We start from the raw sequence: 15,520 nt of genomic DNA, 5'->3' as shown, positions 1-15,520 counted from the left end.
AGGCTGCGCCGGGTCTTAGTTGCGGCACGCGGGATCTAGCTCCCTGACCAGGGATCAAACCTAAGGCCCCTGCATTGGGGGTGCAGAGTCTTAAACACTGGACCACCAGGGAAGTCCCCAAGGGAGCTTCTCCTTCAGAGACACCCCAGAGAGAGAGAGAGAGAGAGAGAGAGACCCCCACACACACCAGCCTCCCATGGACATTGTTCCCGTGTTGACCCCACCCCCTCCTGCAGGACGTTAAGACCATTTCATTTCCGCGAGGTCTGAAAGTGCCCTTAGCCTCCTGTCCTCCAGTGGAAAAGGCCAGAGGGGAGTGAAGCCTCAGCGGGACTCTGTTCCCAGGCCCGGGCTGTCCTCTCAGAAGAACCAAACGGAGCCAAGGGATGCCAGTTCTTTATTAGGAGCAAAATAGGCCCTTTCCCACCGTGGTCTCCTTCCCTCACACACTCTGCTGGGCCTTGACAGCCTTCGTCCATCATGGGCCACAGTGGGCAGTCAGCGGCTGGCTGTTCTACAGGTCACTGGCTGTGGTCCCGGGGAAGGTCCTCTCACGTCTCCTAGACTCATGGGTAAAAGGGGTTAACATACCAGGGGCAAACCTGGGAGATTCTAGAGGGAGGGGACAAAGGAGGGGGGAGGGGGAGGGGGGAGAGCTGACATGCCCAGGATGACCTCAGGGCAGAGATGGAGCAGGTCCGGAGCAGACCCAGACCCCTACCCTCCGATGGCAGCCCCGCCCGTTACTGGGAGCAGTGGGGGCCCAGGGCGCAGTTCTTGAAGTACTCACGGCAGCAGGCGCAGAGGCAAGCAAGCAGGCACGTGTACTCCACAAAGTTCACCTCGCGATCCTTGCTGGTGTCCAGGACACTCATGAACTTATTGTGGTCACACTCCTGAAGCTCTGTCTGTGCAGGGCGGGGATGGCAGGGTGAGGAGTGCAGAACAGCCTGGTGCGCACATCCCGCTTCCCTCCCTCCCCTCCTGTGGGGTCCCAGCCATCCCAACCCACACCCCTCTGGGGGCCAACCTCAGCCTCCCTGTTCTGACCATTCACCGGTGTCAATCTCCCTCCCAAATCCTCTCTCTCAGATCATTTACAGAGCACCTACTACTTGCTACTGAGTGCCAACCCTGTGTCAGGGGTTCTTCACAGAGCCCTCGCTCAGTCCTCCCAACAGCCAGGCCAGGCAGCCCTTGACATGTTCATCCTCCCACTTTGCGGATGAGGAAACTGAGATTCCTGCTGTGCCCGTCTCCCTCCCAGCATCCCCTCCCCACAGTCTAGCTTCCACCCCCTTGCTGTCCAATGCTCAGAGCTCGTCTCCAGGTGTCTCTTTGCGGAATCCGAGCAGTGCTTCCCATGGGGACTCACCCCAGGTGCTCACCGGGGTCCAGGTGGGCAGCTCCTTCTCTAGCAGTTCCTTGAGCTCTGCCTGGCAGAGTTTTACTTGTCTCCAACAGGGCCCTGAATATTCCTGGAAGGTGCACACAATAGCAGCCACGGCCTGTTCCAGAGGCGCCATCGTTACTGTCACAGAAGAACAAGGGTGTGACTCACGGCAGAGGCCGAGTCAGACCCCCTGCTCAACTTTGCCCTCCATGCGTCCCAGGGAATGCACCCAGACCTGACTTAACCCCCTGCAGCCTTCCCACCCCACAAGCTCCCCCTCCTCTGAGCAGCCCTCCCTGACTACACCAGCCCCTCCTCATTTATTTCCCGACTGCCCCCCTATTTCTGGACAGAGGCCTCATTTGCCCAACCTCACTGCAAACTCCTCAGGGAGAGGTGCCCACCCTTTACCTGCACCCCGCACACTGGGGGTCCCTGAGGACTCCCTGATTCTCTCCAGCTTTTCTCATCTGACGCCCAGTCCAGCTCTGTAGCACCCTCTGAGACACAGCCCCCTGGCCCTAGAAGCCTCATCACCCTCAGGACCCCAGAGCTCCTGCACAAGGGAGCACCCTTGCCCCATGCTCCCGGCCTCAGGCCCTTGGCGAAGCTGGACCTTCTCAGGGAGAGTCAGGTCTCAGAAGAACCTCCACCGCCTCACCACGACCCCATCACCATCCCTCCTGCGCTGAACTCAGGGAAGTTGCAACCAAAGGAAAATCTGCCGCGACGCTCTATGCCTCTGACTAGCTGTGCAGCGGAAGACGAGCCATTTACCCTGTCTGGGTCTTAGGTGCCTTATCTGTAAAATAGGGTTACTCCCCCCTCACAGGCCTAGTCAGGGACCTGAACCAGTTGGTCTCTGGAGACAGCGAGCTCAGGTATGTACCAATCTGTAATCTGCTCTCCCTGAGGCCATCCCCCTGACCTCTGGGGCTCTTGAGACAGAAGGCTCTGCAGAGGGGTACCCCATTCTGTTAGAGGGGAAGCGCTTCCCAGAATTGCTCACTCACCCCCATTCCACGGGCCCCTCCCACCGCCCTTCTGGGAGATGCCTCCAGCCTGGAAAAATCCTAAGGCAGCCAGGAAGGCATGTGTTGTTTCCATGTGAGCCCAGTGACTCACTCCTGGTGCCCCCAGGGGACAGGAGTCCTGCAGCACGAGGCAGCCTGGGCCAAGGCCCTCTCCCTAATGATTTACTCTCTGCCGGGCCCTGTAGATGGTCAGGGTTGAGAGGGAAGAAGAATGGGGTTAAGTGCTGCCTGGGGTCTAACGCTTTGTGACAGCCCAGGATTGGAGTAGGGTTCCAGGTTCCCAGGAGAGGAAAGGGCCGTGATCGCAAGGAATAGGGAACCTCAGAGGGGCCGAGCTGCCCTTCTGGGCTCCTGCCAGCCTGCCTGGCGCCACCACTGTTGCTTTGTCAGAAGCTCGGTGCCTGGAGACTGGAGGGAATCCTCTCTTCCCCACAGCCCTGGCCCATCTCAACCCGTTGGCAGGAAGGGAAGGTGTGGGCAAAGGGGGAGCTGACTGAGGGCAACAGCAGCATTCTAAGCCCATTGCCCCGACCCCTCCGCCAGACCTCAGCTCTGCACACCCGCTAAACCCAGGTTCCCCAGCAGCCCCTCCCTGTACAAGGGAACCCCTGAACCCATCGTATCTGACTTCCTTCACCTCATCAGTCCCTGCTGTGGTCATCCCTCTGCCCCCAAAAGCCCAGACCCTGGGCCAGGAGACAGACCTGGAGCTGCCGGACACCTAGGACAGGACCTAAGCAGCCGGCACGCACCACAGGTGTTGGCGTTTCAGCTGGAGGAGCCTACAGACAGGGCACCCCTACGTGTAGCCTCCCGAGGAAGGAAGGGAGCAATTATGGGGGGCCCAAGTAGGTCAAGCTGAGGATGCCCCCAGGGGCTCCCCTGCCTCCTTCCCTGGCAACCCATATTACAGAGCCCACCCGCCCACCTTGCCATGCACCCATCAAAGGCCCCGTCTGGGCTGCAGACACCACCACCTCGTCATTTTCCCTCTGCCCTCCCCCAGAGCTGGGATCCGGGCACAGCCTCCTACCCATCTCCTTCCAGCCTGGTTAGAGAAGACAGGTCATTCATCACAGCCATCCCCTATGTCTTCACCCTGAAAAGGCACCCCAGAAGAAGACAAAGTGGGGACACACTTTCGCCTCACCCCCGGAGAATCCCTCTGCCAGAGGGGATCTTGGCGTGCCCCTGGCTAAGCCCCCTCATTTACGGTGAGAGCTCTGAGCCTGCGAGACACCCTCGCTGACTGATCTCCAGATCGATGGTCCTTGGATGCTTTGGGCAGAGAACTGCTTGCTTCCCTGGGAAGGTCACCCGTAGGATGTCTTTGAGGCCCGGGAGGAAGGTGTGCTCCTCCTAGGGGTGCTTCCAGAAGTCTCGGCTGTGTTCTCCTGGTGCCCCTCCTCCTCCCCTAGTTCAGACTCACACCAGGGTGGCCTGGAGCTTGAGCTCCTAAGGCCTGTTTCCTGTCCTCCGTGGCTCCATTCAGCACCAAGGCCAAGTTCCCTGCACTCCCGTGGGGTGGGGGTAGATTTCCTCTGGTTTTTGGCTTAAGCGTGTAGCCCTTTGGGGTCTCAGCGTTATGTGGGGTGTCCCCCTTGCTTCCCCTCCTCAAGCAAGCCCCTCCTCACTCCACACTCTGTCAAAGCCAAAGGTCGCTTTGGCTCAGTTTGGCGGATGCCCTCAGGGCATGAGGGGCCCCAGGGCCCCACTCACTTGGAGTCTGCTTTCGCTAAGATTTTGATCCCATTCCTTAATGCCTTGTGAGCTCGTCAACGCTTTGAAAAAGATGTTTTTATTCTATCCAGCACTTTTTGTTTTCTTTTTAGCCGGAGCTGGCACAGACCACCATGTTGCCAGAAACAGAAATCTCTTCGTATCACTTCTCCCGCCCTCATCCCTGGGCCTGAGAGACCCCTCCCCACTTCACAGAAAGGGAACCCAAGACCAGAAGAGTGTGGGAAGGGGAAGAGGAGTCAACCCCCAGGCCTCTGAAGAAGCCCTAATACTTGTGGGGCAGCCAGAGAGCTCATGACACCTTGGCCTCTTCCCAGGCCCCCTGCCCCCGAACCTCAACTGTGCCATCACCTCCCCGAAGACTCAGCCCCTGTGGGTGACGGGGGCGAACAGTGGGGGGGGGGGTGCAGGGAAGGGAGGGCTGTGATTAACCCTGTTTTCTAGGCAAGGAATTATGGGGAGTAGGGGACAGAAGCAGAGGCCAGAGTGGACCAGCAATTCATTCAGTTCTAGGTCAATCCCTTGTTCCCACCTGTGACATCCCATCTCTGCCAACAGCCACCTCCCTTAAGCAGGTCACTTCACCTCTCTGGGCCTCATTTTCCTCACCTGCCAATGACCAAGGAGAATAATGGTCATCAGTTCATAGGATTGCCGTGAGGCTTAAAGGGCTTTCTATGTACAAAGCTCATAGATAAATAGTGCTGGCACATGGTAAGGGCATAAATGTTAACTGAGAGGTAGGTAACTTGCCCAAGTCACACAACTAATTTGTGGCAGGGTGAGAGCCATTCATTTTTCATGTGAAGATTTAGAGGCGCCTGTCCTAAGCATTGGAGGTACAGCCATAAACAAAACAGACAAAAGCCGAGCTCTGTAGAGAGGACCATCTAATGCACACAACAGACAGTAACAAGTAAATAAATGTATGATAGGTCAGCGACATAAATGCTAGGAAGAACAATAAAGCAGGGCTAAGGGGGAAAAATGGTGGTGGGGCCTGGGGTACTTTATATGCATGGTCAGGGAAGGGCTGGGCAGCCTGTTCCCAGCCTGAATCCTTATCCCCCAGCCTTTCCTGTTTCGAAGCCTGGCCACGCCCCTCTGGGATGCCTCACTTTTGTTTGCCACTGGGAGAGGCTCCGACTGAGGTGGGGAGCAGGGAAGGCAGGAGCTCCCCCAGGGAGGCAACAGCTGAGGGGCGGGTGGGTGGACGGAGAGGTCTGGGTGCAGGCGCTTTGGGGCTGGAGGACCGTCGTGGGAAGAACCCTGACTGGACCCTCACTCCAAGATCCACCACCCTCTTGCCTCCACCCCGAGCATGTCCTTTACCTTGTTTGGGCCTTAATTTTTTGCCTCCAAAATGGATTTGGAAGATTCCTACCCTGAGACTCCGATGTGAAAGTGCTTTGTATCACTTGCTGGTCCTGTGGACAGTGTCAGGGCAGAGGTCTCGGAGTCTAACTCAACAGCCACACGCTAAGTCCCCTCGATGGGGGCAGCAGGGAGAGAACCAAGCCTCCTCCCCCGCCTAACCCCCAGGTCATTTTGTCCAGCCTTCTGCATCCCCACAGGCTAGAGGCAGAGCTGCAGCCTTTCTTATCTTGCTTTCCCAAGTTGTTCTTACAGGGATTGGAATCTTCCTGCCCTGCTGGGAGTTCTTCGCCAGCATCTACCCTGAATCCCCCCAATGCACACGACACTAGCCGCCCCTCCGAGGTCCAGACAGGGAGCATCCTCTTCCTTTCCCACCCTCTGCTGTCCACACTGTCCACTTGATTCTCTACCTGGGAGTGGAGCTCAACACCCTTGGCCTCTCACTCGTGCTGCTCCACTGCAGATGGAGAGCTGACTACAGAGAAGTGTGCCCCAAGTGGAAGGTAAGGGTCTCTCCCCAACAGGAGCAGCATGAGGGAGGGAGGGTGGGAGCAGATGCTCTCTGACCCGGCAGGACTGTCCCTCTCTCTCCCGTCCTCTCTCCCTGCCTCTGTCCCCCACTATCACCGCCATCACCTTACAAAAGCCTCTGGGAAACCACCTTGCGCCATGAAAGTCAGTGTCTGGTTCTGCACCTCAGGGAGAAATAAGATGAAGTGTCTTAGAGCGTCTGGACGTTCATGTGCTTGTGCCAAAAGGACCTGGACTCGAGGGACAGGGTGACACCACCCCAATCTCATAGCCCCATGGGGGTCAATGAACCTCGTCACACTGATTCATCTCCTTTCTCATCATCTGAGCCCAAGGTAGAGAGAGGGTGGGAGGGGGTATTTGATTACTGAGGCTGGAGCCAGGGAGGCCTTTGCTACAGAATTAGGGGATGGGGGTGGGGAGAGGATCTGAACTGGGATCAAGGAGAGCCTGTGGGGCTTAGACCTACAGGCTTTCCTTGGTCTTTTGAGGACCAAGTCAATGCCTGACTGCCCATTTCCCGGATGGGAGCACTGAGTTAGAGGGGAGTAAAGATGGGAGCATGGGGAGCCCTATTTCAGTCACTCCCCTGCCTCAGAATCCACCTTTGCCTTCAGTCTCTCTTTTCTTGGAGGGTCAACAGATTGCAGGGATAGACCCAAAGGCACAAAGAGCAAAGTGACAGTAGGACATTATGGGAGGTGACATATGGATCCCTGAGGCTCTCCCCCCTGCCGCAGTTCCGGGAGGAAGTGAGAGAGAATCCGGCCAGCGGGCCTTTGAACAGCACCATTTTCTGGACCCTCCTCGTCTCTGCCTCAGCAGGAAGATTTGCAGGAAGGGGCAGGATGAGGGAAGATTATTGAGACCAGCTAAGAAAGTCACATGTGTGTTAGTCTGTCAAATATACAGAACGAAATTAGTCCCATCGGGTGCTTAGCCAGCCGGGGAAAGCTCCAGAGGCAGCCAGCCCATGCCAGTATCCACCAGCCAGAACAGCCCCAGAGCCTGGAACTGAGCCCCTGCGGAAGCCGGGATCCACTGTGAGCAAACAGTCTACAGTCGCGCAATCACCAGCAAGTGGACCCACTTCCCCGTGGATTCAGGATTGAGACACCAAGAGCGTCTGGACTCTGCCCAGCCAGGTCCCCTTCATCTCCAAGGCTTTGGAGGAAGGGGAGGAAGGCCCAAGCTGCCACCCCCGTGTCCCAGAGGGGTGAGGCCCTTTCTTACAACCTGGGTCAAGTCCCAACACTACTCATTTAACCTCTCCCAGCCCCTATTTCCTCCTCTGTGAAATGCAGAAACTAATAACACATCCCTCATCCAAGTGCTGTGAGGATTCAATGAGATGATGCTAGAACAGGCCTAGCAGAGAGCCTGGCCGGAGGGAATGCTCCCTGAATGGCAGATGCTGCTTCCTCTGGGTTTCCTTATCCGTAAAAAGGGCCTAATGATAGCTCTATTGGGGGTTACCATGAGGCTGATGTGACAGTGAGCATGAAAGAAGCTTTGGGAACTGCTGTGGAAACGTTAATTACCATTATGATGAGTCCCTGACCTATATTCACCGGCTCCTTTTCCTATAGGATATTAGGAAAGTGGGCCTCTCTCTTCATTGCTAGGGCCTGCCCAGCCTTGCCTCATCAGCCCCAGACATGCAGTTGGAACAGTGAGAATAAGCAGTGTGTCCCAGAACCTTCTCACTCCTTTCTGTCTTTGGGGAGCTCTTTTCTGAGCTACTCTGTAAGCAGTTCCCAAGCATCAGAGCTTCCCAGGGAAGTAAGAAAAGTAAGAAAACAATTCAGAAAAATGTTGTCTATTGCTTGTCTGCTATCCATCCCCCCCCTTTCCTTATTATTAAAACCTTTTTTCTTTTCTTTCAAAGTGTCAACATGCCCAGCTAAAAATACTTGGTCACAGCCATATTACATAGTTAAGGCCAAAGAGACGTAAGTAGAAATCTTTGGAGAGAGTATTTCTTGTATAATAAAAAGGCAAAGTCTCTTGAGGAAAAGCTTTCTGCACCCTATACTTCCTCTGTCTCTTAGCCTGGAACATGGACAGTGAGACCTGGAGGTAGAGCAGCCATCTTGTGATCATGAAGCAACATGCATGAGGGAAAAGGCATACATGCTGTAGATTACAGAGCAAAAAAATAGGTGTCATATGACATCTCTGGGCCCCTGAACCAACCTTGAATTAACCCTGAACTGCCTGTCTCAGATGTCTTGTTATGTAAGACAATTAAAGCCACTGTTAGTCAGGTGATCTGCAACTCAAAGCTTAATAAATTCATAAAGCGGAGTCCTCAAACAGAAGAATCTAAAATGTGGAATTGGGGGCTTCCCTGGTGGCGCAGTGGTTGAGAGTCTGCCTGCCGATGCAGGGGACACGGGTTCGTGCCCCAGTCCGGGAAGATCCCACGTGCCGCGGAGCGGCTGGGCCCATGAGCCATGGCCGCTGAGCCCGCGCGTCCAGAGCCTGTTCTCCGCAACGGGAGAGGCCACAGCAGTGGGAGACCTGCGTACCGAGAAAAATAAAATAAAATAAAATGTGGAATTGACCAAGTGGAGGAGGGAAGACAGTGAGATATGAGGACCCAATATGTGCAGGTTGAAAGTCAAGGACGTTTGTTATGAAATGACAAAATATTTAGTCAAATTGTCCCCTGATGTATCTTGGGATGCAGACCAAATGGAAACCTAGGTGTAGTGATAGAGGAAGTGGTAGGAAAAGCTTAGAAAATCAGCATGAGTTGGCTCCATGAATCTTTCATCAAAGACCTGAAAGAGAAAGAGGCTTCTATTACAAAAACCTAAAGCAGGTGTTACTGGCTTTGGGACAAAGCCATGGGTGAAAGGTAGAAGGATCTCAAGAAGATTGCTAGTAATAATTTGAAGGGCAGTGAGGACATTGTTACTGGAGACTGAAGAAAAGGCAACCCCTATTATGTAGTGGTGGAATGTCTGGAAACACTATTATCCATGATAACGTGGAAAATAGAAAGATTACATAAGGAACGCATGGATGGGCTAAGGAGATTTTTGGACAGAATACTGAAAATGCCAATTGGCTTCTTCTGGCTGCCTATGGTAAACTATGAGAAGAAAGAGATGAACTAAAGAAGGAACTCTTCAATTCTGAGTGGAATTTAGAGGAAATATAGAGGGCCCAGGACAGTCTTTCCAGGCAGCAAATGGCTCTCAAAGTAATAAATGGCTCTCAAAGTAATAAATGGCCTCAGAGCAAAGATCAAATCCATGGCCCTGCCAACAAAAAGGGCCTCAGGGGTAAGATAAAGTCAAAGATGAGATCTTTCATGGAAACTTCAAAAAGATTAAAGGGCAATTCTCAGATCTCAGATAGACAACACGGCTTCTAGGGACTTCCCTGGTGGCGCAGTGGTTAAGAATCTGCTTGCCAATTCAGGGGGACACAGGTTCAATCCCTGGTCTGGGAAGATCCCACATGCCGCGGAGCAACTAAGCCTGTGCACTACAACTACTGAGCCCGCACGCCCTACAGCTCATGCGTCGCAACTATTGAGCCCGTGTGCTGCAATTACTGAAGGCCACATGCCTAGAGCCCGTGCTACGCAACAAGGGAAGCCACTGCAATGAGTAAGCCCGTGAACCACAACGAAGAGTAGCCCGCACTTGCCACAACTAGAGAAAGCCCATGCACAACAACAAAGACCCAACGCAGCCAAAAACAAAAACAAACAAAAAAACACCAATAAGGCTTCTAATAATTTTAGCAGTGTGTCTCTTTCAGGCAAGAGGGCCTTTAAGAATCATAAGGGCATTTTCTAACAGCTCTCTACCTCTATGGTACAGAGGGCCAGTCTCAAAGAAATTTGTAGATATGTTTTTTTGTCTAATTAAGTGAATTATAAGTTGATACACAGGAAGCCCACAACATTTTTAAAGGCATTATATCATCTTGGACTGAAAGGGATAGAGACAGCTCAAAACAAAAGAAGCTTTGAGGGGCTTCCCTGGTGGCACAGTGGTTGAGAGTCTGCCTGCCGATGCAGGGGACACGGGTTCGTGCCCCGGTCCGGGAAGATCCCACATGCTGCGGAGTGGCTGGGTCCATGAGCCTGTGCGTCTGGAGCCTGTGCTCCGCAACGGGAGAGGCCACAACAGTGAGAGGCCCACGTACCGCAAAAAAAAAAAAAAAAAAGAAAGAAAAAAGAAAGAAGCTTTGAGTCTTTGAGCCAGCCAGGTGACAGGGCATCACTGAGCAATTAAAATATTGTCAACAAGCAAAAGAGTTTACTGAGTATAAAACTAAAAAAGGTAGAGAGTCCTCCTGGCCCCAAGAAACCCATGGAGGGAACCACGAGCTCTACATCAGGACTGTGCTGGGGAGCCCTGGAAGAAGTCGTTGCACATGATAGTGTCGAGGGCGAGGGAGAGAGCATACCCCTGGAAGTGCACCTCCTGGTCTCATCCAGATCACCCATCATCCTCTTCAGGCCCTCCTCATCCACCTTCTTCTAAAAGTGAGAGACAAGGGGGTTATCACCAGGCTGCTCTCACGGGTCAGAGCCCAGCTCTCCCTCCACACTGGGCAGCCAGGTATGTGGTGGGCAGGGAGCCCCTGGGAGCCACTAGGAGGCCCGGTGAGTGAGGACAGAGAGAAGTGTATCAGTGGGGGTCTCCGGCGCTCCCTGCTGGGAGTGGGGAGCATGCCAGGCATTCCCTAGGCGCAGGATCAGCTCTATTCCCCCAGGAGCCCAGCAATGTGGGCATTACCCCCAGTTTGCTGAGGAGGAAACTAAAGCTTCCTGAAGCCACCACCACTCCCCATCACCAGAAAAGTGAATTCAAAAATGACGGACTCTTTTTTATACCAGACAAAATGAAACCAAATTAGAAAAGTGTGACCAAAACAATTTTTTTAAAGAAAGAAGGACATGCCTCATACGTTCAAAGCCTGAGACCTGACTTTGGGATTATCCAGGAGTCGGCAAGGGAAGGGCGAGGGGCAAGTTGAGAGTTGACGGCATTTCTCTGCAAAATATCTCAGGGTGCGTGTCTTAGCTGGGCTTTTCTCTCCCTACACACCTTCTTAGTTTGGCATATAAATATGGAAAATGAAAGAGAGAGAGAGAGAGAGAGAGATCACACGTGAGAGCTGTGTAATCTTGAGCCGGTCTCTCCCCCTCTCTGGGCTCTGACAGCACACCCATTCTCTGGAAAGCTGCGGGGAAGAGCCAGCAATAGAGCACTCACACACACATTCACACACGGGCCTCAACTCTCACTCCAGTGAGGCCGTGGAGGGCTCGATCCCACCCTGGTGTCTGTGTCAGCAGGCACCCTCGAGGAAGGGAGAAGAGATTCAACCTGTGCCCCTGCACGCACACACCAGGACCCTCCCCGTCCCAGGCCAGTCCCACTCACCCCCACAAAGCTGGGCAGCTCCTTGTGCAGAAGTTTCTTCATCTCCCCCTTACTCAGCTTGAACTTGTCACCCTCTTGGCCAGAGTACTTGTGGAAGGTGGTGACCATCACAGCCAGCGCCTACTCCAGAGAACTGGACATCTTAGATCTGGGGCTGCAGGGCTGGCAAGTAATGGAGACGCCTCAGCCCAGCCTGCAGGACCCACTTCTGCCCCAAACTGCCTCTCCAAGCCCCTCTCTGAATGGGCAAAAAGGGCTGCATCTCCCGCTCGGCCTATGGCTCCCTGGGCAGGGGCCATACCTCCAACTCACACTGCGGGCAGATGCTAGACCTTCCTCTGTACTTGGAAGGGCCTCATGTCTCCTCCCATCACACTTGGGGCCCACCCCTGAGTGCAGGGCTCCCCTCTTTGAGCATCTGTGGAAAGGAAATGGCAGGGTAGCCAGAGTCCCATTTGGGATCCTCTCTGTGCAGCTCCTTCCACAGGCCAGTGGGCTCTGTGCCAGCGCTGCGGAGACGGGCATCTCCATGGGGTAGTCAGTGGGGCTCGCTGGGCTCTGGCAGTGGCCATGGCTACGGCCCAGGGGTACGAGGTTCCCTGAGGAGTCAATTCCTTCCTCTGCCAGAGGGTATCGCTCTCCCATCTAACTGGAAGCTCCCTTGGGTGGGCTCATATCCTCCCTCAGACTAGGGGCTCTCACCAGGTAGGGAATGTGTGTCCCCTCATACTGGAGGCCCCTGAGCAGGGGTGCTGGCTCTATGCAGACAGGGCATGGGTAGGGTGGAGGCAACCGAACACCCTCCCCACCAGGAAGAGTCCTATTGGGACTGGAATTAAAGAAATTAAAAGCCCAGCACCCTGGGATCAGGGCAGAGTCTAAGACCAAGGACAGACCTCAGAGGTCATCTTTTCCAAGGCTCTGCCTCTGAGAATGGTCACACCACCCCAGGAGGGTTAAGCGGGTCCCAGGGTGAGGCCAGAGGAGCTGGCACCAGAAGCGAGAAGAGCCCCGGGGCCCATCCTGCCAGCCCTGCCTTCCGGAGGTAGGAGAAGACAGGAAGAAGCAGTGGGCAGGAACCCAGCCTGCATGCTCCAGATCCCTGGCTTTTGTTCCTCAGTCCTGCTGGAATCCAGGACTTTGCAAAACAACAAAAACAAAACCCAAACAAACCCAGGATCCTCCTTAAAGCGCCCATCCCACCCTCACCCGCCCCACGCACGCTTCGTACTCCTGGGCCTAAAGCCCCAAGAAGTGCCTCTAGACTGACAGCCGGACTGCGAGACCCAAGAGAGAGCCTCGGAGTAACCCCTAAACACCACAGAGGAACGCGGAAAAGGCCTCGGTCTGACACTTCACAGGAGGACGCCCCCAGATGCAGAGACCCACAGAGGCCCCAGGCCTCTTCCACCAAGGGAGCCAGCAGCAGACAGAGATCAAGACAAAGGGACAGACGGCACAAAGTAGCACAACATTGTAAATCAACTACACTCCAATAAAAATTAATTTTAAAAAAAGACAGGGCTTCCCTGGTGGCGCAGTGGCTGAGAGTCCGCCTGCTGATGCAGGGGACGCAGGTTCGTGCCCCAGTCCAGGAAGATCCCACATGCCGCGGAGCGGCTGGGCCCGTGAGCCATGGCCGCTGAGCCTGCGCGTCCGGAGCCTGTGCTCCGCAACGGGAGAGGCCACAACAGTGAGAGGCCCACGTACCACAAAAAAATAAATAAATAAATAAAAATTAAAAAAATAAAAAGACCAAGGGACAAAGGTAGAGACCCATGGGGGTCGACCCCACCCAGCCCTCAACAGGACAGAGGTACTCACCAGACCTGACAGCAGAGAGACACCTGGGAAGGAAAGCAAAGGGCCAGGTGCCCAGAGTGGGGATTTATACGTCAGCCCCACTGGCCCCCAACATTGTATTTTAAGAAGACCAAACCTGCCCTAACCTGATCCTGCCAAAGCCTGGCCTCCTGCCACTCCCAGCCTCGTCCATCCCAGAGACTGCCAGGGGCACCGCCAGCTGGCCAGCTCAGCTCGGGGAGAGCTCTAGGCCGGCCAAGGGCAGCCCCTTCCCCAGCCCCACCCACGCCACAGAGGGGAGTGGGAGGTGTCATGGGGAAGGGGTAGCCTGGGCCCCTGTTTGCAGGGCCTGGTGACTCAGGCCAGGCCTTGCTCTCATAACACACGCCTGCGAGTCACAGCTCACTGGTGTGTCAGTGACTGCAGGTGCCCGCTGGGACTGCACAGGCCTGTGTATGTGCGCTGGAGAAGCCAGGAGGCAGCTGGGGGGTCATCAGGAAGAAGAGGGCAGGGGTCACCTCAGGGAATGAGGGAGACAAAGTCACTGTTTTGGTTTAATATTCATTCATTTATTTATTTGGCTGCACCGGGTCTTAGTTGCGGCACACGGGATCTAGTTCCCTGACCAGAGATCGAACGTGGGCCCCCTGCATTAGGAGCACGGAGTCTTAGCCACTGGACCACCAGGGAAGTCCCCAAAGTTACTTTTAATAGCCGGCACCAGAACATACCTGGAAAGGCCCCCTTTGGGTAGGAGGGGGGTCTGGCAGGAGGCAGGAAGGCAGTGAGAGGTGGAGATGGCTCTGTTATAGTCAGCTGGGGTGAGCAGCGGTCTGTGGTGTGTAAGGACGCCCCGGGAGGGTTGAAGGGAGAGGAGAAAACTCGGGCTTCCTGCAGATTGCGACGTGGGCAGGTGACGAGGGGCCGGACAGCTCCCCAAGCCCGGTGGCCAGGCCTGGGTGAGGCCACAGCCTCCCTCACCCCACTCCTCCAGGCCCCTCTCCAGAGAAAGGCAAACACTGAGGCCTTTCAGGACCCAGCCCAGGGAAGGGGCTTTCAGAGAAGAGCTGGCTTCACGCTGCCCCTTCCCAGGCCCCCGTCGCCTACTGCCCCAATCCAGTCCCAGCACCGCACTTCCTGTGTCCACCAGCTTATTTCCCCTCCCCCAGCACCGCTAGTCCTAGATGACTCACCCGTGGTTCCAGGCCCAGATGCCCAGGCAATGAGTCAGCGGCACCGCCCTCCTCTCCCAGGGCCAGGGCAGCCGCAGTCCCAGGGCTGTAGGCAGAAATCCCAACCCAGCTTGGGAGGAGAGAGCACTGGCACAGACACTCCGCATCAGGCCGAGTTTTGGATCATGATACCACAGAGAAGCTCAGACTGAGCACCCACACAGGGTCAGACATCAAGCCAGGCTGCTGTCTTCCTGCAGGCCACTGTGGGACTAGGAGGCAACCTGAGCGGCGTACATGAAGTCAGGCCTTGGGGCCCCCAGCATCCTCTCCTACACCTTGCAAACCACCCAGTGTCCCTCCTCCCCAAGGCACTTGGACCCCTCATGCTACTGCTCTTCCCCATCAAAACCTACTTCAGGCCGAGCCCGGAATAAAAGTTGTTCACCCTGAGGTTAAAGACCACTGGGGTGCAATGCATTGCTTTTGACAGCAGTTCTTCCATTTTAACTGAGGACTTCAACAGACGCCACTTCTGCTCAGAAACTGCAGTGGTGTCCCCATGGCTCTTGCTGGCAGTGAAGTGCTTCAGGCTTTGACCCCCACCTGCATTCCAACCTCCCCTGCATATCTCCTAACTGCCTGCTCACTGTACCTGAGCACATGGGGGTATGTGCACCTGGGGTGGCCAAGACTCTGTTCATGTTCATCCTTCTGCTCAGAATGTGCCCACTCACCACATCCCTTCCTGCTGAAATCCCACCTATCCTTCAAAGGCCGTTTTAACGCCCCCGACCTCACAGAACCTGCCCCCAATTCTGTCTCTACCTGCTCTGTCCCGCACCAAGCACTCCTTTTGTCCTGTGTGCTCAGAGCATTCTGCTCTCCATTGAATCACTCATGTGCTTGTCTCCTCTCACCCTCACTCCCACATGGTGACCTCACAGGGCAGGGACTGCATGAGCAAAGGGTCTTGCCCACACCAGGTGCTAACCGGGAGTTTATGGTTACTGAATGCGGGGTGGCGTGCTGGGGGCAGTATTTAGGAGCCAGGGG

General features: G+C 55.1%; 1 protein-coding gene across 8 annotated transcripts; it reads right to left on the bottom strand.

Moving 5' to 3' along the window:
* Window positions 1–380: 380 nt before the first annotated feature.
* On the bottom strand, window positions 381–14,464 carry LOC101317128 (protein S100-A3). Of its 8 annotated transcripts, XM_073807434.1 has the most exons (7): window positions 14,024–14,450; window positions 13,314–13,336; window positions 11,490–11,651; window positions 10,507–10,579; window positions 1,389–1,531; window positions 791–908; window positions 381–560 (listed from the first exon to the last, which is right to left on the bottom strand). In XM_073807434.1, the coding sequence occupies exons 3-7, from the start codon at window positions 11,595–11,597 to the stop codon at window positions 499–501; spliced, it is 504 nt and encodes a 167-aa protein (XP_073663535.1). In that variant the 5' UTR covers window positions 11,598–11,651; window positions 13,314–13,336; window positions 14,024–14,450; the 3' UTR covers window positions 381–498. The 8 variants fall into 8 exon arrangements, 7 of the variants coding, with proteins under 7 accessions (XP_073663535.1, XP_073663546.1, XP_033714725.1 ...); XM_073807445.1 differs by lacking the exon at window positions 13,314–13,336 and having other exon boundaries at window positions 381–565; window positions 14,024–14,464; XM_033858834.2 differs by lacking the exon at window positions 13,314–13,336 and having other exon boundaries at window positions 10,507–10,576; window positions 14,024–14,451.
* Window positions 14,465–15,520: the final 1,056 nt, after the last annotated feature.

Source organism: Tursiops truncatus, chromosome 1 (genome assembly GCF_011762595.2).
Source record: "Tursiops truncatus isolate mTurTru1 chromosome 1, mTurTru1.mat.Y, whole genome shotgun sequence".
NCBI lineage: Eukaryota > Metazoa > Chordata > Mammalia > Artiodactyla > Delphinidae > Tursiops > Tursiops truncatus.
Note: the sequence above shows the minus strand (reverse complement) of the source record. Positions and strands in the feature narration are given on the sequence as shown.

Bases quoted from the DNA above. Each gene is read 5' to 3' on its own strand.
- LOC101317128 (XM_073807434.1), bottom strand. From the start codon at position 11,597: ATGGTCACCACCTTCCACAAGTACTCTGGCCAAGAGGGTGACAAGTTC. The intron at 1,532-10,506 runs GTATGCTCTCTC...CTTCTGTGACAG, and splicing joins CAGGAGGTGCACTTCCAGGG to TAACGATGGCGCCTCTGGAA. The intron at 909-1,388 runs GTGAGCACCTGG...CGCCCTGCACAG, and splicing joins AGCTGCCCACCTGGACCCCG to ACAGAGCTTCAGGAGTGTGA.